The 26338-nt window shown below is 46.7% G+C and overlaps 1 protein-coding gene across 1 annotated transcript in view; it reads right to left on the reverse strand.

Annotated features, from left to right (window-relative positions):
• Positions 1-2410: 2410 nt before the first annotated feature.
• Lgmn (legumain) overlaps positions 2411-26338 on the reverse strand; it is a 35596-nt gene continuing 11668 nt past the window's right edge. The window contains exons 3-14 of the mRNA XM_036206635.1: positions 14607-14704; positions 13791-13872; positions 12169-12254; positions 11460-11535; positions 10772-10834; positions 10036-10102; positions 8875-8993; positions 8695-8784; positions 6419-6619; positions 3942-4112; positions 3093-3160; positions 2411-2888 (exon numbers count right to left, since the gene is read on the reverse strand). Of these exons, the coding sequence (XP_036062528.1) occupies positions 2846-2888; positions 3093-3160; positions 3942-4112; positions 6419-6619; positions 8695-8784; positions 8875-8993; positions 10036-10102; positions 10772-10834; positions 11460-11535; positions 12169-12254; positions 13791-13872; positions 14607-14704 (1164 nt within the window). The 3' untranslated portion in view covers positions 2411-2845. The remainder of the gene's footprint in view (positions 2889-3092; positions 3161-3941; positions 4113-6418; positions 6620-8694; positions 8785-8874; positions 8994-10035; positions 10103-10771; positions 10835-11459; positions 11536-12168; positions 12255-13790; positions 13873-14606; positions 14705-26338) is intronic.

Genomic DNA, 26338 nt, shown 5'->3' on the forward strand with positions numbered 1-26338 from the left:
TGGCCTAGCTATGCTGCTCTGACTAGCTTTGAACTCCTGGACTCAGCAACCCTCCTGCCTCAGCTTCCCCCATGGCCAGGACTACAGATATATACCTCTATGCCTGGCATTTACTTTATCGAGACCTAATTCACATGCCACTTAACTCTCCTGGTTAAAGCTAGTAATCTAACTTCCTGAGCAGTTGAAAATCTGCATAGAACTCCAAGACGTTTTACTTTCAATATGTGCATGTGTGTATCAGGGGTGCATACGGGTGTATGCAGTGCCTAAGGCGGCCAGAGGGGGTGTCAAAAGCCCCTGGAGTCAGAGCTACAAGTGGTTATGAGCCATCACGGTGTTGCGAACCCAATTCAGGTCCTCTGCAATTAGTTTGAGCTCTTAACTTCTCAGCCATGGCTCTAGCCTCACAGTATGTACCATTTGACACCCCCAAAATCTAACTAGTAACAGCCCACTGATGACCTTACCACTAACTTAGTAGTCCATAGCACGGGTTTGGGGTGGGGGTGGGGGTGGTTGCTGTTGGCTTTTTTTTTTTTTTTTCATGTTTTTTAAATGTGTATGGCTGTTTTGCCTGGATGTCCGTCTGTGCACATGGGTGCCTGGTGCCGGTGGAGGCCAGACAAGGGCACTGGATCCCTGGAACTGGAGTTACACACAATTGTGAGCCACCAGGTAAGTGCTGGGAAACTGAACCTGAGTCCTCTAGAACAGCCGGTACTCTCATGATGCCCCATAGCCTAGAGTTTTATGGTTTGAGTGTTAGATTTGGTGAAAGGGGTTGGGTGTGCAAGAAACCACTCTTTCCTGGGAGATGAAATAAACTGAAGAGACAGATAAGCTCCGTCTCCTTATCCCAAGGCCCTGAGTTTGAGCTGATAGCAAGAAATGGCTGTTTTTGCAGCTAGGATGCAACATTGTGTTACCTTGTTTACATGTCTTTTTATGGTTGACAGTGCCAGGTGTGGTGTGGTGTGTATGTGTGTGTAAATTTTACCTTTTCATTATAGGTCTGTATATAACTTATAGTAGTGATCAATACTTATCTACCTATTTTATATATTCAAGGCATACCTTGAATTTTTTTTTTTTTATTTCTAGGTTATATGGGTCCTCTGTGTTTTCCAAACAAATCTCCAAAAGCAGCCCTGCTCCTACACAGACCCACACAATGCAAGGCCGCACACAGTGTCTGAGGCTTCACCATGCTTGCACTGCCGAAGCATCGCAACAGTCTTCCATCATCCCCGAACCGGGCATGAAGGAGCACACCTGTGTCCTGGCTACCTGGGGGCGGGGGGCCGAGATAGGAAGAGTCCTGTGTCCCAGGCCTGCCTTGTAACATAGGGAGACGTTGCGAGCAGGGGCTGAGGGAGCAGGCGTCCACCCATCAGCAGTCACCCCCATTGATTCCCTCCTTGGTCCCTAGCAGCAATCAGCGTCCGTGTGGGTTAGCCTGATCTGCACAAAACTATGCGATACATGGTCTTAGCAGTGGCTTCATTCAATTGGCCTAGTTCGGCTGGACCCTGGACAGACACTCCCTCCCTTTTGCTGCAGTACAATAAATATTCCCCTGCATGGACACAGCAGCACTGACTCTAACAAACCCATCACTCGACTTTGAGTGTGCTGTGTCAGAGAAACAGAGTTTGGATGGCCTCAGCCCCGGGAAACTCACCTTCTCCGGGGGCCTGTCCCCTCCCTGCCTTGCACCTGGCCATGCTGCTGGCATGACCACAGGGGGCTGGAGGGACAGCGCTTTTGATGGTGTCAGACTGTTTCATCGTGGTGAAAACTTAGGGAAGAGAGGACTTACTAATACTTTGCTTCACAGTCTGGGGGGGGCGGGGTTGGTACACTGTGACTTGGGCAGAACATTGTAATGGCGGGAATGTAGTATATGGCAGACAGGGCTTCTACACCTCTCAAAGGGCAGAAAACCGAGCGAAAGGAAGAACCTCAAAATCCAGCGGAACCTCTACAGTGTATCACCAGCGACCTACTTCCTCTGGCTAGGCCCTACATCCTGAAGTTTCCAGAACCTCCCAAAACAGTGCTGCTAGCCAGGGACCAAAACTCTCAGCATTGAAGCCTGTTGGGAACATTCCCCACTCAAATCACAACAGGTAGGGAGATGGAGAGGCTGAAGCGAACTTAAGGACGAAAGGGCCCCTGAAGTTGAATAGGAGGAAGAAGGGAAAATGTGGCATTCCCGAACAAGAGAAATGGGCCTGGGGTGTGGGGCATGGGGCTGCAAGTTCACAGAGTGTAGAGCAATGGAGGACAGAGTGGTGGGAAGGGAACAGGACCCACCATGAGTGTGAAACACAGACCATGAAGCCAGAGGCCAGAAACAAACATCTCACTTCACCTATTTTTTTTTAAGACATCCATTATCACAGAATAAAATACAAAAGCAATCAAAAATCATATTTTCTAAAAATAATTCTCCCTTAGAGGCTTACAGCCCTCTTCAGGTAAATCATTGCGGAGACAGAGAGGTTTCAGTTTCCAATTTCTCAGAAGATTCCTTCAATGGCTACAGAAGCCACAGTGAATTTGCTCTTGAAAGCTAATGGACAAGAAAAAAAAAAAAAAAAAACAAAACAAAACAAAAAACTCCTAAGAAGCAAAAGTTCCTTTCTCCGGAGAGCTTTCCCACCCCAACTGGCTTCTTAGTGGGTCAGTATCTTCAGAAAGCAAGCCCTGGAAGGGGCTGACAGCATTCTCGGGGAGCTGGGCTTAGGTACCGCCGCTGGCTCCAACCTTTCAGTCTCAGGTTGGTACACATCCCAATGGACTGTGTTCACTCCTCAAGCAGCACTGGGGAGGCAGGTGTTCAGTAGTGGCTAAGGCACACCTTGTCCATGGCCATCTTTATCCTGTAGGAGACAGGAAGAGGAATTTGGGCAGTTAGGTCAACCCTGAAAAAAGTAAGACATAATCCAATCCTGGGCAGGAGTCACTTAGGACAAAGTCCCTGGTCATCACCACTGCGAACCTAGGCCAGGTCTTCCTAGGCCAGTGGTGTGCCCCCAGATGCATTCAGAATGATGCCCATCTTCCTAGTGCCAAGTGCTGTTTACCTGTCAATCGGGTATGGCTTTTCACAGAGGTTGGCCAGCACATACAAATGCCTCAGGGCATACTCGTACTGCAAGAGAACACAGGACCGCACATGAGCCTCCCGCCATGCAGTCAGCCCGCCTCACTTCTGCATTCAGACGCAAAGCCATTTACTTCAGCCAGGGTTACTAGGTCTGTTTGGGTCATGGATCTGCCATCATTTTTGTCAATCTACAGGTATTTACATCCTCTCGAGGGAGAGATGCACATAGGTAAGGGTCACACATGACCTCAGGGAGCTGAAGAGTCTGCTAAAGCGCTGTCAGGTCTGAGGGTAGGACTTGCTGGCGATGGCTGGATGGTGGCAGACCTTGCCTTTGATTCTGAGAACCCAGCTGAGGAGAGAAGAATGGCATTGAAATGCCACACTGGATAACAAAGATGCAAAAGCAGGCTCTGCCAGGGCTTGGTCTATAGGCCACGGTTTGCCCATCTTTCTCCAGCAGGATCCAAGCATTCCCTTGTAACAGGATTTTAGGGGACTGCTAGCTGACTGACAGTCTACAATGGGCAGAAGCATCGTTCTTCCCTCTCCGTGGACCAGGGTGTGCATGGTCTTGGGGAAAAGTTAGGAAACAGGAGGAGGAAGCCAATGTCTAATAGATGTGAGGGTCAGGTCACCAACAGTATTGGGAGCTATTAGCCACAACTCTGGGAGACTCTCTGAGACCAAGACATATAACCTTGAACTTGGGCATGCATCTTCCTAAGGCCCAGAGAGAAAGAACTTCTATAAGCCAATGCACCTGAGTTTAGCTTTTGGATCTCAGCTGCAGGGAGGCCTGGGGACGGACCCTGGCTGGACTCACCGTGGGGGAGTGCCAGTTAAAGCAGTGTGTACGGAAGTGGATCACAGCTTCCTGGTAGCAATCGTGTGCTGTGAGTGTGGCTCTCTCCAACAGAAAGCTCTCAACAGTTTCCCGAAACCCTGCCAGCAGGGAGACAATCTTGTGCACAGACTTCTCAATGACGTGCCTGGCCTAAGAAGAAAAGACAGCATTTCAAATCGGCTTAATGGACTCTCTCTGGGCCCTATAGTAAGAAGCATATACAAACAACTCTCCTGACGTAGCCTTCAACACACAGAGGATTAAAACACACAGGCCGAGAAATGCATTCAAGAGAGATGGAGAGTGTGTGTTTGGCTTCTGGGACACTGGAAAGGCCTGGCCTTCTTGACCTCCTACCACCATGGGAGAGCTGATACCTGACACCCAGAGGGAGGGCAGCCTGTGCCTGGCTTAAACCTGCCTCTGAAGCTCATCGATAGCTAGCTGCTACATTTGATGCTGTGTGCTCTGGGGCACCTTTGCCTGCTCAGGAAACCATGGCTGGTTACAGAAAGCACAGAGGCCCCATGTTTCTCAAAAACAGCATTGTATAGAAAACTCTGCCGAACCTGAACCTGACTTCTCCATCCAAGTCTCTGACCCACACAGTGTTTATCTCCTTCAAGGATGAATTCTTCATACTCACCACCCACTGTGTACTGGACCCAAAGACAGGGTCCCTAGAGCTCTGTGGTTCCTGTAACGGCTTCCCTATGCTTCAGCCAAAACCCCAGAGCCGCAGAATAAACAACAGCACAGTGTTCAGCTGTCTTCTCTCACACTGGGCACAGAAAAGTTCGTAAATGTGAAGCGATGCTATTCTGCACACGCAAAAAAGGTGCTTTTGTTTTTTAAAAACGGTTATTTTTCAGAAAGTATACAAGCTCACAAAATGAGTTTCTTATGCTTATTTCTGAATAAGTTAAATGTTTTTTTTTTTTAAATCTTGACTTTTAAAATTTTTTTTCTAAGATTTATTTATTTATTACATATACAGTGTTCTGCCTGCATGTATCCCTGCAGGCCAGAAGGGGGCACCAGATCTCATTAGATGGTTTTCTTTCTGCCACCATGTGGTTGCTGGTAATTGAACTCAGGACCTCTGGAAGAGCAGCCAGTGCTCTTAACCCCTGAGCTATCTCTCCAGCCCAGACTTTTTTAATTCTTTATTTTACATAAAAATGTAACAATGCAACAGTTACCAAGAAACTGTTGAATCCAGTAAGTGTATAGGCTTGGAAATAGTTTTCAGATTTACAGCAGACACCAGAGAAATTCTACAATGTACACAATTGCTCGAACCAACACAAGGAACCCCTGGTTTAGTGTCTGTGACTACCCAGAGGATAAAGACAGAATGCCCTTTCATGTCATTGTTATTTGTTTTGAGACATGGTCTCATGTAACCCACGGGGACCTCTAAGTCAGTATGTAGCTGAGGAACTCCTGACCTCCTTGCCCCCACCTCTCAAGTGCTAGGATTTAAGGCATCTGACACATTGCCTGAATCATTTTAACTCTTAATGCAGTAACAACAAACATAACTAACTACCATGGACACACCCTCCCTAGGATCAATAAATAAAAGGTATTAAGAGGCCAAAGATTAGAAAGTAGAAAGACATTTGTTCCCACTGTTTTGACACCAGTTAACACATCCTGGCCACTCAAGTTGTTATTTTCGGAGGGGACAAGTTTTTAAAAAAAGCCACATGGGGCTGGGGAATGTGGCTCAGCTGGTAGAGTGCTTGCCCACATGCAAGAAACCCTGGGTTTCAAGTCCTAATCCTAAAAGCCACACACTTAATAGGGATGATGGAACACCAGCACTCAGGAGGCAGGAGGGTCAGAGGTGAAGGTCACCCTCTGCTATGTAACAAGATGGAGATGGCCAGCCTGGGATACATGAGACTGTACTTGAAAAAAAATAAATAAATAAAACAGACAGGGATTTTTTTTTTTCTTAATCTTTCCATGCGCCAGACGGTGGTGGCACACACCTTTAATCCCAGCACTCAGGAGGGAGAGGCAGGCAGATCTCTGTGAGTTCCAGGCCAGTCTGGTCTACAAAGCAAGTTCCAGGACAGGCTCCAAAGCTACACAGAGACCCTGTCTCAAACCCCACTTCCCCCCCCCAAAAAAAGACTGACCAGTGACTAGAGAGAAACATCTGGAAGAGGTCACCCATAACCAGAACATTTTAGCAGGATTCTGAGGAGCTGGACCTCAATTATTTCCTTCCTGTCGCTGAAGGGGTCTAAGTCAAGAATCAAAATAACTTACTGCTCTGCTTTCCAAGAGCACAGAGACCATACTCCTTTCTATATCTGGGGAGGAAGCACCCTAAATTCTGGTTGCTGGTTGTGTGTAGACCAGGGGCCACACAAACACACACAAAACACCTTCAGTCTAGACTGGCCTGGTCTCGAGGAAGAGTCCCTTTGGTCACTACTTACATCCAGAAGCTGCTGGATCTGTCCGATGAGTTTCTGGGATTGCTGCAGGTCATTGGTGCTCATCAGCTTCCTTTTCAGGATGGCCAGGGGCACCTCGGGGCTGGGGGTGAGGTCAAGGCGTGTGACTGGAGGCAGAGAGATAGGGGAACTGGCTTGGTGCTTCATACCCTGAAACTGCATCACTTTCATGGCAGAGATAGACTGGAGGGGAGAACACAAACATGAACCGTTCAGTGAGAAAAGCAGCTGTGCTGAGCATACCCTGACTCGGCTCCTCGGCTCCTCCGTGAGAGGGTCATAGGTCATAGGTCGCTCCTAGCTTTAAGAACTCCAACGGGCCCCACTCACCTGAAAACACATGACCAACTCAGGCAGAGGCAACTCAGGCAAGATGACACATGCATGTGGCTGAAATCTACCACTGAAGAACTTTAGAAATACCCAGAGTGCTTTGCAGGAAGAGCTCCTTCACATGCAAAGCCAACTGCAGATCCACAGTTGTGCAAAGTTTGTTTGGCAATCCTGGATGTGCTCATCACCCCTGCTCCCCTGCCTGTCCCCAGGGACCAGCAGCAAGGAGGATTGAGGCATCTGTCCAGGCTAGAGCTGAAGTCTGGGTCCTAAGAGAATGACTGGCGGAGCTAGAGCCATGGGCCAGGCTAACCAAATGCACACAAATGCTGGTCTGTTACATGCTCAGCTATGTTCACAGCAGCACTATTCGTAATAGCTAGAACCTGGAAACACCTAGATGCCAGTCAACTGAAGAATGGATTAAGAAAATGTGGTACATATACACAATGGAGTACTACTCAGCAGAGAAAAACAATGACAGTATGAAATTTGCAGTTAAATGGATGGAACTAGAAAAATATCATCCTGAGTGAGGTAACCCAGACCCAGAAAGACAAACATGGTATGTACTCACTCATAAGTGGATACTAGATATAAAACAAAGAACAATCAGACTACAACCCACAGAACCATAAGGCTATATATACGGCATGGGGGACCCTAGGATGACTTGCTTATAATAAGATTTGGTTTTACTCAATTACTGAACAACCCTCAATGAAACATTACACTATTAAGGTAAGAATTTATACTGTATCAAGCTGATAACAGAAAAATAAATAAATTAATCTAAAAAAAAAAAAGTGCTGGTCTGTGTCTACTCACACAGGTCAAGACAGACTCAACCAGGGAAAGAAATGACTTTCTCCTTCTCAAAGCAAGCAACATTAATGCAAAACTCATTCTAAAACTAAAACCAAACTACAAATGGAAAAACAGCAAGTTTGGAAAGATCCATCACTCACACAGAGAGACAGAGACCCAGACAGACTAGAAACGGACGAAGCTAAGTACCTGTACAGAGAATGCAAAGCTGAAGACAAAGCCACATAGCGGGTCAGGCATTCCCCGCGTTACTGTCTCGCTTTCAGGGTGTCCTGTTCTCTCCTACACCCACTCAAGTGCCAGGCCAGGCCAAAGCAACCTGGGCACACTTCTTGTGTGCTGTGGCTCTCCCACTGCTGACAGGCTCACAGCCTCTCAGGCCATGCTCTGCAGGATGTGTTAAAGAGAGCTGGGCTTTCTGCTATGAATTTTCTTCTAGAATGCCAGAGCTTGCACCCAAGAACAGATCTCAGCTGACAGGCTCTGAGGCCTGGGGAATGGCATACAAGAACAGAAGCTCTGGTTTTTTTTTTCAGCTGAGCTATACATCCAAAGTCTTCCCACCCAAGGCTCAAGCCTTCCGCAGCCGGCGAGCATTCCGGCCCCCTGAGTACTATCTGGACAGAGGTAGTAATGGGGCATGTGTGAAGAGTCTCCAACTTCTAGTCAATGAGGAAAACTAATGACTCGCAGCTTGACATGAGACAGATCCTTGGAGAATGCAAAGTGTGGGGTTCAGCGGGACAGTCATGAAACAGAACGTGTGCTTTCTTTCAGTCTCCACAGCCTCTTGCCATATGACAGATCCTAGCTCAGTGCTTCCCAGGTGTACCTGGCTACCTTGCAAGCAAGGGTTCTGACAAATAAGGAAGAACACAGGTTCAAAGAGCTCACCCTAATGCCCAGATCGGTAAGTGCAAACCTAGCAGGTCTGGTTCCTAAGCCTGAGACCCCGTGGCAGAGTGGCTATAGGAGACAGAGCCGTTCTGAGACAATTCCACACCTGGATCCCATTTCTCTTTATCAAGAGACAAAGTTCTGAATGAATCTGCTTGCGGCTCCAAGATTAGGGAGCAAGAAAGCAAGGCTCCACTCACTTTGTTCCCGTACTGCATGACGTGGCTAGTGTTGGTGTGGGACTTCACCAGGTGGTACTGCTTGTGGAGCGTTTCTTTGGTCAGATCCTCCTGCAAGAAGAAAAACACCAAAGTCCTTCGAGAGCCAAAGCCTAAGGGCTACACCGTAGTGGGCTGACCGGCCCTCACCAAGGGCCTTACCATGTCGGAGTCTTCCATCCAGTTGACACTGTACCAGTCACCCAGGTATGTGTTTCTCTCTTCATCATAGTAGCAGGCATAAGATGACTCCCTGGGGTTGGCGGCAGTAGTTGCATAAACTACAGGGGATTAAAGGTATGTGAGCCATGTTTTACTCCTGGCCTAGGACTACCCTTAAAACTGGAGTCCCTCCTTCAGTGACACCAAAGCTGTATTCAGCACCAGAAGAGCATGGCCCTGTCCCTTCAGAGCAATAACTCCTCTCGAACGTGGAGAGAAGATGGCCAAGGGACTCTTGCTGCAGCTATGACCAAAATCTTGTGTACTTGTGTGCTTAGAACACAACTTAGGGGAAGAATGGCTGACAGATTTTAACGAATTGGGAAACTCGAAGAATATAGGCCCAATTAGGTTTCTAGGGAAGGTTGACAACTTTTTAGAAAAAAAAAAATTTAGAAAACACTGAAATGGGGGTTGGGAGTACAACAGAGTGCTTGCTGAGCATATGTGAGGCCCTGCAAAACAGTTAAACTAAACAACAACAAAATGGCAAGCATGGTAGTGCATGCCTGTAATCCCAGCACTTGGAGGTAGAGGGAAAATCAGGAGTTCAAAGACAACCTCAGTTACATAGCAAGTCTGAGATCAGCCTGGACTACAGGAATTCTGCCTCATAAAAACCACTCAGCTGGGCAGGACCTTTAAAGTCTCTGCATTTAAGATGAAACTCTTAAGATGCAGGCAGTCACTATCCCCACATTCAAGGACCAAGTCACCTACCTGCCTGAGATCAGAGAGACTGAGTGACCAACACACAGCAGAAGAACAGAGCTGGTCCAGTTTGGGCAGTCTTTCTACAGTTTGCCTAGAGACTCTTCTTGATACCATTGTTTGGGGGGGGGGGGGTTGTTGCTGTTTTTTTAGCATTTCTTTATTTTTATTTTGTGAGGGTGAGTGTTTGTCTAGTCATGTACCTTGAATCCTAGGAGGCCAGAAGAGGGCATCAGTTCCCCTGAATCTTAAGTTATAGATGGACCCAAACCCAGGTCTACAAGAGCAGCCAGTGCTCCTGACTACTAAACCGGGTCTCCAGTTCTTCACAGAATCTTTATTCCCTACGAACACCCAAGGACAACCGCCCTCAGCCTGTTCAACACCTACCATTGATGTCATCGGGGAGGTGGTTCATCATAGAGCCAGACTCACATGCTTCAATGTAGAACACCATCTGCAAGACACCCAGGGCAGGTGAGCTCCCAGCAGGCAGTGCTAGTCACTGGGCTGTCACTCTTTCCATCCCTGCCCACTATCCTTTGCTCTGGATTTGGGGAGTCACTGTGGCTGGACAGAAGCTATTACCAAAGGTAATCACAGTTCTTCACTAATGGAATAAAGTGATTTGAGTTAGCAGAACACGGGGAAGACCGGAGCTTAAAATGCTGAAGACATTGGTTCTGGTACCTGACAGTAGCAGCTCCACAGAGCCAGACAGCAAGGCGGCCATCTTTCTGCATTAACCTCATGTGTACCCCACCCGCTACAGTTTCTACAGAGGATGCAGAGAGGAAAGGGCCAAAGTGGACAGAGAATAAGATAGTGGTGTTCTTCCCCAACTGTCCCAAACTGGGGTAGACTCAAGAACAGCAGTCCTCATGTGTGGTCCCCATACCTGAAGCAGCTAATTCATAGCCCCTGCCAACACCTGCTAGGTCCAAGCTTGGGGTGGAGCCCACACTGTGTGCTAACAAGCTCTCTAAGAGGTACAGTGAACCCTGGCACACCACTGGTTAAAGCTGACCAGGTGAAACCCTATCCAGAAAGCCCATGGACCTGTTCAAGGGCCAGCTGTGCCAGTGTGGGCTTCTCCCTCCCCAAGGCACTCAGGAACTAAAGTTACCTTCTGGTACATTTTGTGTTCATACATGTAGCGAATAGTCTTGTTCAGGTCCTTGACATGAAGCTGAAAGGTAAGAAGGTAGACATTCAGACCAGCAGCCTAGAAAACCCATCCACACCTTATAAGCCTTTTTCCCAATCAGTAAAAGAAACCACGGTGAGCAGCAAAGTCTCGAACGCCGTATCAGCCATTCCATTTGCACACTGAAAGACAAGAGAAGATGCTTCTCCGTGCAAAGCTTTGTCCTTGGCATTCAGAGCCTTTCTTGTACTGTGTCTGCAATGTACTCAGCCCTGACTGGTACGGTGGCATGGAGAGAAACTATCCTTTTCATTTATCTTTAACGAGTTAAGAAGGGAGCCTTGAGATGGCTTAGCCCATAAAAGGGCTTGCTGCCAAGCCTAATGACCTGAGTTCAATCCCCAGGACCTGCAGGATGGGAAAAAAAAAATAAGAACTGACTCCCGAAAATAGTCCTTAGACCTCCACATAGGTAACATGGCACATGTGCACATAAAATAAATAAATAAATGTAAAAATCAATTTTCAATGTTAAGAAAAATTACTAGGAGCATACTTAGAGGTACAGCCCTTGGCTAACATACACAAGGCCCTGCATGCAATCCCCAATGTCAAATAACAATGATAACAAAAAAAAAACACGATCAAAATGGTAAGCAGAACTCACATCCTCACTAGGGAACACCAGGATTCCAGGTGCTCCATGATCAGTGAAGTAAACAAACACATGATCCCGGGGACCACTGCCAAGAGAGGAGAGAAGAGGGTGAGCCAGAGGAGCCACAGCTTCCCCTTCCTGTTTCTGTGTCCACGAATCTGAAAAGCTGCCTTCATCAAAAAGTTAAGGAGTTTGAGCAGGGCATGGTATCATGTGCCTTTAATACCAGCACTTAAGAGGGCAGAGGCAGACTGATCTCTGAGCTGGAGGCCAGCCTGGTCTATCTATACAGGGAGTTCTAAACCAGCCAGAACTACATAAAAATGCCGAAAGGGGAAAATACACATGCATGCAAGGATGCAGGCACATGCTAACTCTAGAGGATAAGTCAGACTACAAGTTCAAGAGCAGCCTGGACAATTTAGTGACACCCTGTATCAAAAAATAAATGGGAGGGTGCACTAGGGAGAGGCAGGCAGTGGGGGGGGGAGGGTGCACAGGCTGGTTAGGATTGTAGCTTAATGGTACATGCATGAAGTCATGAGGGGGAAAATCATAAGGGACCCTGGATGACAGGGGTCTGTATGTGGTACAGAAACAGACCAACCACCCATCAGCACTGTGTGACCTATCCTGGGTCAGGACAAAGCTGTCCTCTCTAGATCCCCTGTGTAAGGTTGCAGCTCTAAGAGTGTGGAGTCCACGAAACCGATGGTACCTCCTCAGGACTTTTCCAGACCCTTTGCCCTTCACAGCCTCTGCATCGCCTCTCAGCACGGCCAGGAAGTTCTCCGGAGTCACATCCTACAAGGAATTGGGAGTCAGACAAATGTGGCTGTTACTTCCAAGAACATTTTGATAGAGTCTATGATGACAGACCCAGGGCACCCAGCTTCAAGCTCAATAGCAAACACCCCGACACCAGAATAGGATGACATCAATTCCTGGGGCCCCGGGGCCTATGAACTGTGACAACGCCACCTTGTTTGGTACAGGTGGCACTCAGCAAGCCTTCATTCCTTCTCAACAACTATGAAGTGGGGACCCCCTCCCCCCAAAAAAGATTCTGCCAGCACAAAAAAAAAAAAAAACTCAAAGAGAGGGCAAAAGAGAGGAAGTGAAGGGTTAGGGCCTTGGTTTGCCTCCAGCTTGCTACCTCAGAGGCCGAGTCCCAAGGATACTCAATGTCCAAGGACCCTCGATCATCAAAACCAATAGAAAGGAAAAAAAAAATCATCTCCAATAACATATCTCTATAGACCTATAGAGAAAGAAATTATCTCTTAAGATAGAATCAACTATATTGTATTCCATTTGAAATTAAGATACCATAAAGTAGAACAAAACAAAGAAATGCTAAGCTTTGGGTCCATGTTTTTTTTGCCTCCTAAGACATCCTTAGAAAGTTAAGAAAAAGACCATAAATGCCAGTTTATACAGTATCAATATAAACTGGGAGGAAATTAACCATTTGGGGAGGAATGTACTAGAAAATTAATTAATTAGAAATTTTTAAAAAAATTTTAAATCTATCTTCAAAGCTGGGTGGTAGCACACGCCTTTAATCCCAGCACTTGGGAGGCAGAGATGGGCGGGTCTCTGTGAGTTTGAGGCCAGTCTGGTTTACAGAGAGTTCCAGGACAGCCAGGGCTACTCAGAGAAATACTGTCTCAAAACTCCCCCTGCCCCACCCCCCCAAATTATCTTCAGGAAAATCCTGACATATTTTGTGCTAGGTGTGGGCTGAGGAAACAGATTTTTTTTTTTTTTAAGCTAAGGATGGAACCCAGGGCCTTGTGCTTGCTAGGCAAGCGCTCTACCACTGAGCTAAATCCCTAACCCCAGAAACAGATTTTTATAAATGAGCACAGATAATCTTTAACCCGATTAACACCTCGTGACATTCAGGTTGTCACTGAAGAAAATACGTTATCATGCTTGATACATGCAAAGGCTAGAGTCTAAACAGCAATAGACTGTAACTTCTTGAACACTTGCCCTATTTTTTTTCCTCTGTTGGCTTCCAAAACTCTAATTGAACAGAAGCACATGCCTATGGTCCCCATTACTGAGGAAGAGAGGCAGGAAGATCACATAGGTCTTAGGAGTTCAAGGTTAGTTTGAACCAAAAAAAAAAAAAAAAAAGACCCCATATCTCAAAAATTAAAACAAACAACTAAGGCTGAGGATATGGCTCTGTGGTAGAACACATGACTAGATTATATGAACCCTGGCTACAACCCAGCACCATTTCCCAAGAAAATCTCCATTTTCAACCACAAATAAGGGAGGGAGAGCTATGAACCAAAGCCACTGGGCTGCAGATGAGAATGCGCTCACCTCTCCAGTGTAATCCTTCAGGACTCCTTTATAGACATCTGTGCCATTGGGCCGGTTGATCACAATGCCTGGAGTAGGGTTGCTGAAAAATTCAAGGACACGGTTACAACACAAAATGTGTCTCCCTTCAAAACAGAGAATCCTGGGGCAAGAGCATGCAAACAACACTGCTCTCAATAAACAAAGACAAGCCAGGGGGTGGTGGTGCACATATCTTTCATCTCAGCACTCAGGAGGCAGAGGCGGGAGGATCTCTGAGTTCAAGGCCAGCCTGGGCTACAGAGCTAGTTCTAGGACAGCCAACGCTAACAAACAAAGAAACCCTGTCTAGAAAAACCAAACAAACAGGACACAAAGCAAAACTGAACACCCAGCCTCAGGTGCCATAATCAGGAGGGACTCTGCCAGAGCCTAGAAACTGCTAAGCTCAGAGCCCTATCTGTTCTTTCTCAGTTCCGGAAAAACGTGGGCGAGTGTGCAAGAGAACCACATGTGATACTAAACACACGCCAGAAAGGAGCATGGTAGGAGGTCCTGCACAGACTAGAACCATCTACAGGCAGGTGCCTCAGCTCAGAGATTAAGAACAGGCTCCCAACTTCGGGGTGCAGGGTTTCAACCCTCTCAGAGTACCTCCTTTTGCAAATCTCCTGTTTCCTGCCACTCCCAAGGCACCCTAACACATAACATTCCTGTGGCTTTACACCTGGGGCCACTCCTGTTCCCACACTGGTCCACTGACCTAAGGAGACCCAGAAGCCTGACAGTGTTTTTTTAAATTCTGTTTCATGGCCAAGTTCAAAGCTCCCCACTTACTCTTCGGAGTTGGCAATGTCGTCATACATCATCACTATGATCTGCTCATCAGGAATCCCGTTCCGGTGAATGATCTGGTAGGCGTGGCATGCATCTGCCTGGAAGACATGATTCCTTTGGCTTTTAGATATCACACAGGGGAGGCACATTTGGGGTACAATCTATCTTACAGAAAGCTCCCTATGACTCAATCCTTACTGGTCAAGGTTTAAAATGATTCGTTTTTAAAACATTCATTTTTATTTCTTTTTTTAATGTCAATTTCAAAAGATCCCCACTCTTAATTATCCACATACTTACCTGATAGCAAGGTAGTACTATCAGGCACAGGTGTGTAAATACACAGATGTGCATAAACACACAGGGACAGGTGTACATACACATAGGCACACACTGTCACACCAACAGGTTAACAAGGGCCCTTGAAAGTACTAAGCACCTTGTGTTCATATTTTAGACCACAGGAATTGCGTGCAAAGCATAGATTTATTTAGGTCTCAAACAGAATGAATGCCCCAGAAGGATGAAGCAACGGGTCCACAGCTTCTGATTCACCCAGTCACTGTTCAGACAAGTGTGAAGTCTCCAACTCTAACTCAGAAGCCAGGCTTTGTGATGCATGCCTGTAATTCCAGCTCTTTGGAAGTATACTCAGGAGGAACAGGAGTTCAAAGCCAGTCTGGACTACACTGCAAGTTTGGGGCCTGCATGGGCTCCTGAGACTATCTCAAAATAAGCAGATAGATAGATGGATGGACGGATGGGCTGGAAAAGCTATGATGATGATGATGATGATGGTGATGATGATGATGATGATGGTGATGATGATGATAGTTAGGAATGTAGCTCAGTTGGTAGAGTGCTTGCCTAGCATGCCAAAAGCTCTAAGTTCAAGCACACCACCACACAAACAGGGTGTGGTGGGGGCACACTTGCATTTGGTATACGTTTTGGGGAGGTAAAGGCAGGCCAGAAGTTCCAGGTCATCCTTAGCTACACAGTGAGTTTGAAGTCAGCCTAGGCAACAAGAGATCTTGTCTTAAAAAAAAAAAAAAAAATGACTAGTTTCGTAATCTGAAACAAAAGAAGGCACTCAAGAGGAACAGAAACCATGCCTGTTGGAATTCCTTGCTTGAGATGATGCACACTGCACTCTGTGCAGAACAATTGAGGTCAGGAAGGAAACACGTTGCATAACTTTCCACTAACAATGTCATTCCAGGAACAGACACCTAAGCAAACACAGCGAGGTGCGTGTGGCCAGCCTCAACATCCTCAGGCAGATACTCCCGTATGTACAGCCACTGCACACAGCACGCCAAGAGCACATGAGGTAACAAAGAAAATAAAGCATCCACAATGCTAGGCTTTCTGCCTCCAGATGCCCATTCAGATGTTTAGCATCCACCTGCTGTGACTGTATGGGAAGCATGGATCTGCCAGACAAGTGGACAGCTAAGTGTGAGAACAAGTACGTCCACCTTCAGTTTGCCCTGGACTGACTTCAGGCCCCTATCTCATTAGTCCTCAGTCTTCAGGTGATAAAGGTCACGACCCCTGTCTTACAGCTGGGGGAGAGGAGGTGACCTCTAGGCTCGTGGAGAAAGAAGCCAATCATGTTGACTACAGATCCTGATGGTTCTTCATGCAAAAGCAGCAGAGAAATCATTAAATTTACAGAAGCCCCAAGAGAAAGCAAGGGGCTAAAAATCTAGACAGAAACAAAAAAAGTCATCAATCATCACATATACAGTCATATAGGTTCTGAGAATTGCATCATTTGGAGAGTGTTCACACAAACTAAAGCAGCTATCATGTCTAAGCCATGGATCTCAGGAGACCAGAGTCACTTAGGAAGTCTGTCCTTAGCTGGGCAGTGGTGGCACACGCCTTTAATCCCAGCACTCTGGAGGCAGAGGCAGATGGATCTCTGAGTTTGAGGCCAGCCTGGCCTACAGAGCGAGTTCCATAACAGCCAGGGCTACACAAAGAAACCTTATCTCTAAAAAATTAAAAAAGAAAAGAAAAAAAAAAAAAGATGAGCAGAAACTGATAAGGTGATTCTAAAATTTACATGGAATTACAAAAGACCCATAGTAGCCAAACAATTGGGAAAAAGAACAGAGGCGAAAGCCGTCCACATTCTGCTTCCCAAGTCACACTAAGGAAGGAAGCAGCTCCAACAGTGGTGCTGGATCAGATGAGATAGCCACATGCAAACGGAAACAGTGTCCCACATGGCACACAAGGGTAGCCCAGCAGCAATCACGGCTAGGAGAAAACTTGAAGAAAGTAACAAGAGAGACAATCTTTAGGACCTTGAGTGATGACGTCACTGGTGACACCAAAAGCAAGGCCCATGAAGAAAAGAGTAGTAAATTAGACTTCACAGAATTTAAAACTTAATGCTTCAAAAACATTACTGAAGAAAGGGCTGGAGAGAAGAAAGCTCAGTAGTTAAGAGCATTCACTATTGCAGAGGACTTGAGTTCAGTTCCCAGCACCCATGTTGGGTGGTTTGCAACTTTCTGTAACTCTAGCTCCAGGGGAGTGTCTGGCTTCTGTGAGAACCTGTACTCACATGCACATACTGACACACAGATCCATACATACAATTTAAAAATATAAATAAATCTTCTTAATGCTATTGAAGGGGTAGAGTGCTGATCACTGGTAGAGCACTTGCCTAGCACACACACAGCCCTGGGTACCATGCCCAGCACTGAAAAATAAAAATAAAGACGCATAAGGAAAACAAAAAGGATCCTGGAGCTCAGGTGGTCAAGTGATGGCCACACCATAGGAATATGACCTGGGAATAGAAAAGATTTGCAAAGCCTACACTAGATAAGGCTGACATCCAAAGACAAAGAACGCTTGGCCCTCAAGAGTTTGTAAAAGCTTGAAAAACACCTTATCCAATAAGACAATTCTCTGAAGTCCAGGAGAAAGATACTCAATGTCAGTAGTCACTAGAGGAACACAAAATGTCACACCCCAGCCAGACAGGCAATAACAAGTACCAAATGAGGAGGACCAGGAGCCTTCTGATACCACTCATGGGAATGTAAAATGCCCATCACTGTAGAAAACCACTGCGCAGTTACTTCACAATGCCTCTGGTTACTTTAAGTATCTACCTACGAAAAACAAAACATTCATCCCCATAAAGACCAGCACATACATACATGAGCTCAGCAACACTGTCCATGGAAGCAAAATGAGAAGCAGGCCCGATGCCCATGGCCCGATGCCCATTACCCGAGACACGGACAAGCAAACTGTCCACACAGTGGAATGCTATGTCACAACAAAAAGGATGGCAGTAGCATCACCTGACTGTGCTCCATGACATCATCTAAGAAAGCCAAAGACTTACCCTGTAGACTTCTGAATAGATATCAAGTTCTAGTCAGTCTGAGGGTGTAGCTCAGTTGGTAGAGTGCTTGCCTAGCATGCACAAGGTCCTGGGTTCAATCCCTAGCATTGCATAAGATTGACTGTGGTAGTGCACGCTTGTAACACCAGCATTAGGGAGGTTGAGACAACAAGATTAGGGGTTGAAGGTTATCTTCAGCTATATAGTGAGTTCAAGGTCAGCCTAGGCTACACGAGATCCCATATTTTAAAAAGGACCAGAAACGGCAATTTATAATTTATGTATGGGACAGAATGTAGATTAGGGGTTGCTTAGAACTACTCTAGGGGACCACATAGAGTACATGGGTACACGGGGTGATAGAACTGTTCTGGTGCTGGCTCATGGTAAGGTTTGCACGATTCTGCAAATTACTAAAATAACCCAGAGTTGTGAGCCCGAAATGTATGGGATGGCACAGAAATAACACCTTGGTCAAGGGAGAGGCTTTAAGAGGCACAGGGATGATGAGTCCTGTGTTGGTGCATTCCAGGACTACCTCAGTCCATCAGGCCCACCCTGACAGACAAGTGCTCACTCCATTTTATAAGTGGGATGAGATCAGGGTCTAAACCCAGGTATCTTGCTCCATGCTCCATACCCCTATTCAGTGGCTTCCAAGGGAAGTTGGGGCTATACGCAGGGTCCTCAGAAATACTCAGATGCCTCTACCTGAGTGAATTCAAAGGGTTCTGCACTGAGTTAATACGAAATAAAGAGGTTAATGAACTCAGATGATATGGACACAGCACAACTGGTGTTTTCCCCTCCGAAAAGCCAAAGGAGATGACGCCGGGCTGACATGACCTCACTGCAGAGCACAGCCTCTGCAGTAGCAGAGATTGCTGTGACTCAGCAGACTTCAAAGCTGACACTGGGAAGTGGCCAGGCTCACAGAGGAATCCCATGACTTCCTGATACTGAGGCCTCTCACAATGTCATATGTACAGTGAGCATCACCCATCACCACCAACTGTAAGCACAATGAGACAGGGGGCTTGGAGCAAAGGCTAAATACAGCTGGTGTGTGCTGTATTTAGTCATGGGGAAAGGCTCTCCGACCAGGTATGCTTGCCTGACGGGTGCATACAGCTCCTCCCCTCCTGCCCTACATCCTCTTTCCCCAGCATCCTTCCTCCCAAGTGTCTTGCATCCAAGTGCAGTGGTGGAGAGGTGCAGAGCTGGGGTTCTGCAGTGCCTGGCTGTTCGCCAAGTCCAAAGGAAGAGGCTGAGGTTTAAAGTGAGCTGATGTCATCTGTTCCCGTTAGACAGCAGGGTAAGTAGGGAACAGCAAGTGCAGCTACCCCAAACACTTCCATCTTCCTCACTGTTGGGCTCAGCAGCCTCATCTCAGCCCCATCCAGCAAGCATGCCCTCCCCAACCCTCTCCTGCATGCCCTCTTCAAAGGATGTTTGGCTTCAAGCATTAGCAGCTGACCTTTGCACCAATGAAGACAAGCTTCAGCGACATCAGCCTAAGTGAACAGTTTATCTAAAAGACAGATTGTATGGCTGGCACTGTCTGCGGCTGTCAGCACCCTGATGCTTCCCCTCCCCAACTTCCGCTGCCTGGCTCCTGTCCCCGACAGCCTCCATCCTGCCTCTCTGTACTCCAAACACTAAAATATTTACGGCCAGGCCCTTTCTGGAAGAGTCTGCTGACTGGTCCTGAGCCAGACAGTCGTGGTATTGCACTGATTTTGGTTATGGGGGAGCAGCTAAGCAGGTTCACAGGGTTTGGGGTGCCCCACCCCTGTTAGTACTTACGTAGGAGACAATCCAACTTCTCTATCAACAAATGTATATTAGCCAAACATGGTGGCACACAACTTTAATCCCAGTGCTGGGAGGCAGAGGCGAGTGGATTTCTGTGAGTTCGAGACCATCCTAGTCTATATAGTGAGTTCCAGACAGCCAGGGCTATGTAGAGAGACCCTGTGTCCAAGAAAAAAAACAATCTTTATTACAGTCTTACTATGTAACACCAGCTAGCCTGGAAATCACTCTGGAGGCCAGGCTAGCCTCAAACATAGAGATCCACCTACCGCTGCCCCCCCACCCCCCGCCAGCACTGAGATAAAAGGTGTGCACCACCACAGTCTCCATCAAATTTTAGTTACCTGCTTCTGTCAAAATGAAGTCAATGTGGCTTTGAAGTTTTCCCTTCTAATACAGCTCGCTGTTCACTCACTCCCACTCTCCCACTATCCCTATTCCAGTATCTCCCGACTAAGTGCCATTCTTGCATCATCTCAGGAACTCTGAGTCAGACCTCGCAACTCCCTTCTCCAGGAACTGATGTGAACACAAGCATGTGATATGTGATGCAACTATTGCCAGCCAGAGAGGGCAAAGTCCCCCACTGACTCCCAGGAAAAGGCTCACACTTGAGAGAGCGTGAGAGCGGGAACTGTGGCACAGGCGGCCTCCTTCTCCTCTACGGTTTTGTTTGCAGGTGACACCTGGAGCTGTTGTAACCATTTTATAACAAGGAGCCCTTCTCTGGAGAAAGGACCTCAAAATCGGAAACTGGATTTGAGTCAAATGGGCCTGAGTTTAAGTAAGTGGCCAGCCTAGAGCTCTCCGCACTTACCACTTATAACACGGAAGAGGTTCTGGTACCTGGCAGCCTGGCTATTCCCTCACTGTGGTTTCGTGTTGCCACAGTTCACATGGAACACTCAACTCTCCCATAGCTCCTTCCACAGAAGCCCCTTGCCCTTCCCTCCATTCTCTCTCTCTCTCTCTCTCTCTCTCTCTCACACACACACACACACACACACACACACACACACACACACACACAGAGTCTCAATAAGGGTTTCTATTGATGCAACAAAACAACAAAACACCATGATCCCTGGGTGGTGGTGGCACACACCTTTAATCCCAGCACTCAGAGGCAGAGCCAGGAGGATCTCTGTGAGTTCAAGGCCAGCCTGGGCTACAGAGTGAGTTCCAGGACAGGCTCTAAAGCTACACAGAGAAACCCTGACTGGAGAAAAAAAAAACGGGAAAAAACCACCATGACCACAAACCAAGTTGAGAAAAGGGTTTATTCAGCATATACGTCCACATTGCTGTTCACTACTGAAGTCAGGACAGGAACTAGTCTTTTCCTGGGAGTCAGTGGGGGCTTTCTCTCCATGGCTTGCTCAGCCAGCTTTCTTACAGAACTCAGGACCACCAGCCCAGGGATGGCACTACCCACCATGGGCTGGGCCTGCCCCCATTGATCACTAATTGAGAAAATGCCTTCCAGCTGGATCTCATGAAGGCATTTCCTCAGCTGAGGCGCCTTCCTCTCTCATGACTCCAGCTTGTGTCAAGTTGACACACAAAATCAGCCAACACACACACACACACACACACACACACACACACACACACACACACACACACACACCCCTCTGACCCATATCTGGTTCTTGGGGGTTCCCACCAGAACCAGCTTTGTCAAAGTGAGGCCAGTGAGCCTTTCCTCCCCGATTCTCTATCACCCTACCACCACACCCCTTGCAAACCATGGGCCCCCAAGTAAAAGAAGTTAAATGGAATGGTGAGCCAGCTCAAGTCAATTCTATCTAAATGCCTCAGGAGATGCTATGGCAGAGGACAGTTTAGAATGTTACACCAGACACCAGGAAGCTAATGAACACAACCCGTCTATTCTCTTTGGTTTATCTGATTTTTCTAAGTTTCCTTTGCTAACTTTAAACACATGTTAATTTTTAATAAGAGAGAAAGGAACTATTTTAAAACAGAACTTGATAAATTAAAGATACCCGTACCGTGGAAGTAGAGAGAAGTGATGAATGCAGGCTATGGAGTCATGCTGCCTGGTTCAGATCCCGTTTGTACCTCTCCTGGCTGTGTGACCTTTTACAAGTTGCCTAACCATTCTGTGTCTCAGTTTGCCAGTCTTAGAACGGGATCTGAAATAAGACTCATTCTCGAGCTGTCTGAAGATAAATGAGAAGATACATATCTAGTGCTTGGCACAGGACTGACACCCAGTAAGGGTGGCATTTTCCTTCCAGAATGTGGGTGCTGTTGTAACGGGCAGGTAGTATCCTATCCCACACTGTCATCCCCATGAGTTGCACCTGACTCACTGCCTGGACTCATGAATGTCCCAAAAGGAAGATGAATGAGCCATTTGCTGCAAATTCGGCTACTGAGTGACTTCCAACCACGGCCTTTTGCCTCATTCTAGACTTCAGCTCCCACATGCCAGACCCTCCTCCCAGTCCTGACCACCTTCCTTAGATGCTGTGTGGCCCTCCGTGAGATGGGGGAGGTTCCCCATTCTGCAGGCTGCCCTCCTCACTCTGTCCCCTCCTGCTCCTAGCCCTCACCCTGACTTTCTTCTCTGACCCTGAGCTTCCAGAGGCTTCCTGTTTGTCCATAACAGAGTGACCCACCAGTGTCTCCAAGACCAGCCCCCCCTCTGCTCTCATTTCTGTGTGGAAAACAGAAATCCAGTTTGGTCCAGAAAAAAAAAAAAAAAAAAGCAGAAATGACCACCACGGTGCATATCAGAGCCATTGGCAAGGATGTAGTAAATGGAGTGAAACCAAAAAAGAGCTGGGGACTGGACCTCCTGTCGATCCTTGGGAACCTCAAGCCTCTATAAATACATCCAGTTAAAACCTGCACAGGATCAAGGGAGAGTTCTTGAATGATTTAACCTCCAGTGCTGCAGGTCCACTAGGAACAGAGGCACCCATGCAGCCTCAGCTCCACCATCCTTTCCTAGGTGGAGATAAAGACTAATGTCTGCAGCTACTTCCTGACCTATCTCGATATTTCATATTTTAACAGGGAAGCAAGCAGTTTTCCCTTTAAAATAATAGAGGCTGGAGAGATGGCTCAGAGTTTAAGAGCACTAGCTATTCTTCCAGGTCCTGAGTTCAATTCCCGTCAACCACATGGTGGTTCACAACCATCTGTAATGAGATCTGGTGCCCTCTTCTGGCCTGCAGGCAGAATGCTGTACACATAATAAATAAATAACCTTGAAATAATAATAATCATGTTTCTGGAAGCAGCTGGGCATGGTGGCTTCTGACTGCAATCCCAGCACTCAGGAGGCTTCTGAAGCAGGAGGATTGCTTTGAATTCAAGGCTAGCTTGGACAACAGTATGAGATCCTGTGTTGAAAAAAAAATTCAATAAAGCAGGAGGATGGCCATGAGTTAGACTGTAGCTGTGGCTGCAAACAATTAAAAAAAAAAAAAAAAAAAGGTCATGAAGGTAATGTTTAACTGATGTATTTTCCTAAGATGGTTGTATAAAAACCAGGCAGCTGATAAAGCAGCAAGCTTGCTGCCAGTGGTCTGTGCTTGACTTATCTTTTCACTCAAAGGAAAAGGAATCAGTCATGATAACAACTCTTAATCAGGCCAACTTCTGGCCAGCACACAAAGGCCATTCAAGATGAGCCAGAACTTCACCTACGCCAACCGCTTCAACACACACAGACAAGCACCCTGACAGACACAGGGACACAGCACATCCATGAAAAACCCACCAACAGACAGCCACTGTTCAGGAGCCAAGTGCCTGCACCATGGACAGTCTAAACAGACACCCTGGTGTACACTGGATTTCAGTGATTTGCATCAAAAAAGGACATGGGGAGGGTGCTGGAGAGATGGTTCAGAGGTTAAGAGAGCACTGACTGTTCTTCCAGAGGTCCTGAGTTCAATTCCCAGCAACCACATGGTGGCTCACAACCATTTATAATGAGATCTGGTGCCCTCTTCTGGCCTGCAGTCATACTTGTTATATACATGATAAATAAATAAATCTTTAAAAAAAAAAAAAAAAAAAGGACATAAGGACCAGCAAGATGGCTCTACTGATAAAGGTGCTTGTAGCCAAATCTGACAACCTGAGTTCGAATCCCAAGACCTACATAGTAGAAAGAAGAGTCAACTCCTGCAAGTTGTCCTCTGACCTCCACACATGTGCAATAGTATGCTTGTGCCCACACATTTACACACACACACACACACACACACACACACACACACACACACACATAAATCTAATGAAAACTTCTTTAAAGACTGTAGGCTATCTCAACAATAATTTTTATTAACTACATGGTAAATTGATATTCATTTGGACATCTGGTTTAAATAAAATGTCAAAGTTAATTTCCTATATATATTTTCTGTGTTTATACATTTGTGTATAGGTGTGTATGTGTGTGTGTGTGTGTGTGTGTGTGTGTGAGAGAGAGAAAGAGAGAGAGAGAGAGAGAGAGAGAGAGAGAGAGAGAGAGAGAGAAAGAGAAAGAGAGAGAGAGAGAGAATGTGGAGGCAAATGAACAGGCTGGGGTACTGCTCCTCAGGTGCTGTGGTGGTTTGAATGTGGCCTCATTAGGCTCATCATATATTTGAATGCTTAGTCCCCAGCTGGTGAACTGCTTGGAAAGATGAGGAGATGTGGCCTTATGGAGGAAGTGTGTCACTGGGATGAGCTTTGAAGTTACAAAAGCCCACACCATGTCAAGTGTCTCTCTGCCTGCTACATCCAGACCATGCTCCCTGCCACAATGAACAGACCTAATGAAACTGTACACAAGCCTCCAATTAGATGCTTTCTTTTTTTTTTTTTTTTTTTTTTTTTTTTTTTGTGGCAGGGTTTCTCTGTAGCTTTGGAGCCTGTCCTGGAACTCGCTTTGTAGACCAGGCTGGCCTCGAACTCACAGAGATCCACCTGCCTCTGCCTCCCGAGTGCTGGGATTTTTTTTTTAAGATTTATTTATTTATTTATTATGTATACAGTATTCTATTTGCATGTGTCCTTGCAGACTAGAAGAGGGCACCAGATCTCATTACAGGTGGTTGTGAGCCACCATGTGGTTGCTGGGAATTGAACTCAGGACCTCTGGAAGAGGTGCTCCTAACCGCTGAGCCATCTCTCTAGCCCTAGATACTTTCTTTTATAAGAGTTGCCTTGATCTAGGACAGGGGCTACTCACTTTATTTTTATTTTTATTTGTGTATGTATATGCCTGTATGTTTGTATATACATGTATGTGCAGTTTCCCAAGGAGTACAGAAGAGGGCATCAGATCCCCTAGAGCTGGAGTTAACAGGGGGCTGTGAGCTGCTAGATGTGGAAGCTGAGACCCAAACCCAGGTCCTCTAGAAGAGCAGTGAGTGCTATTAAACTCTGAGCTACCTCTCCAGCCTACCCCCAACACTACAGACCCCCTTTTTGAAACATGGTTCCCACCGGCTGGAGTTTGCCAGGCAGGCTAGGCTGGCTGCCCAGTGAGTCCTAGGGATCCATCTATCTCCACCTCCTTACATCATGTTTGGAGTACAAGTGCACCCCAATATTCCTTGGTGTTTTTTGTTTTTTTTTTAAGTAGGTTCTAGGGGTTGAACTCAGGTCCTAGTGCCTGCACAACAGGCATTTTACCGAACAGACTATCTCCTCAGCCCCTCCTACATATTTTAAGCTTTTTCAAATGTGGCTGCTAGTTTTTCCATGACTCATGCAGCTCTTACTGGACCAGGCAGCTCTCGAGCCAGCTGGCTGGGACTGCATCCTACCCAGCCCCCCATGTACCGCTTGCCGGCTACAACCACACTGGGCAAACTGCTGGCCACTTCCAACCAAGTGTTGGTGGAAAAAAGGAGGATTGAGAACAGGCTGGGCTCCATGCAGCCCCACTGTGAGGATTAAAGACCTCAGGATGCTCTGAGGAGAGTCTACAGCATGATCCTGTGACAATCTACGCACCTTGCATCTAAACATCTAAAGTTTAAATCAACTTTTGTTGCTGTTTGGGTTTGGCTTGGTTTTTCAAGTCAGAGTTTCTCTGTGTAACTCTGGCTGTCCTGGAACTAGCTCTGTTCTGTAGACCAGGCTGGTTTCAAACTCAGAGATCTGCCTGCCTCTGTTTCCAAGTGGTGGGACTAAAGGTATGTGCCACCACACCTGGCTAAATCAACTTTTTAAAATGACAGTGTTATCAGTTACATAGAAGTCAGCCTTTAGGCAGGGCGGTGGTGGTGCAAGCCTTTAATCCCAGCACTCGGGAGGCAGAGACAGGCGGATCTTTGTGAGTTTGAGGCCAGCCTGGGCTACAGAGTGAGATCCAGGAAAGGCGCAAAGCTACAGAGAAACTCTTTCTCAAAAAAAAAAAAAAAAACAAACAAACCAAACAAACAAACAAAAAAAGTCAGCCTTTAAAATACAGCATGGTGGCTTCCTGCTTACTACCTGTGCATCCATGACCACTTTCTAATTCCAGAACATTCTCACTACCCCAAATTCTATGAGCAGCCGT

Source organism: Onychomys torridus, chromosome 14, assembly GCF_903995425.1.
Source record: "Onychomys torridus chromosome 14, mOncTor1.1, whole genome shotgun sequence".
Lineage (NCBI taxonomy): Eukaryota > Metazoa > Chordata > Mammalia > Rodentia > Cricetidae > Onychomys > Onychomys torridus.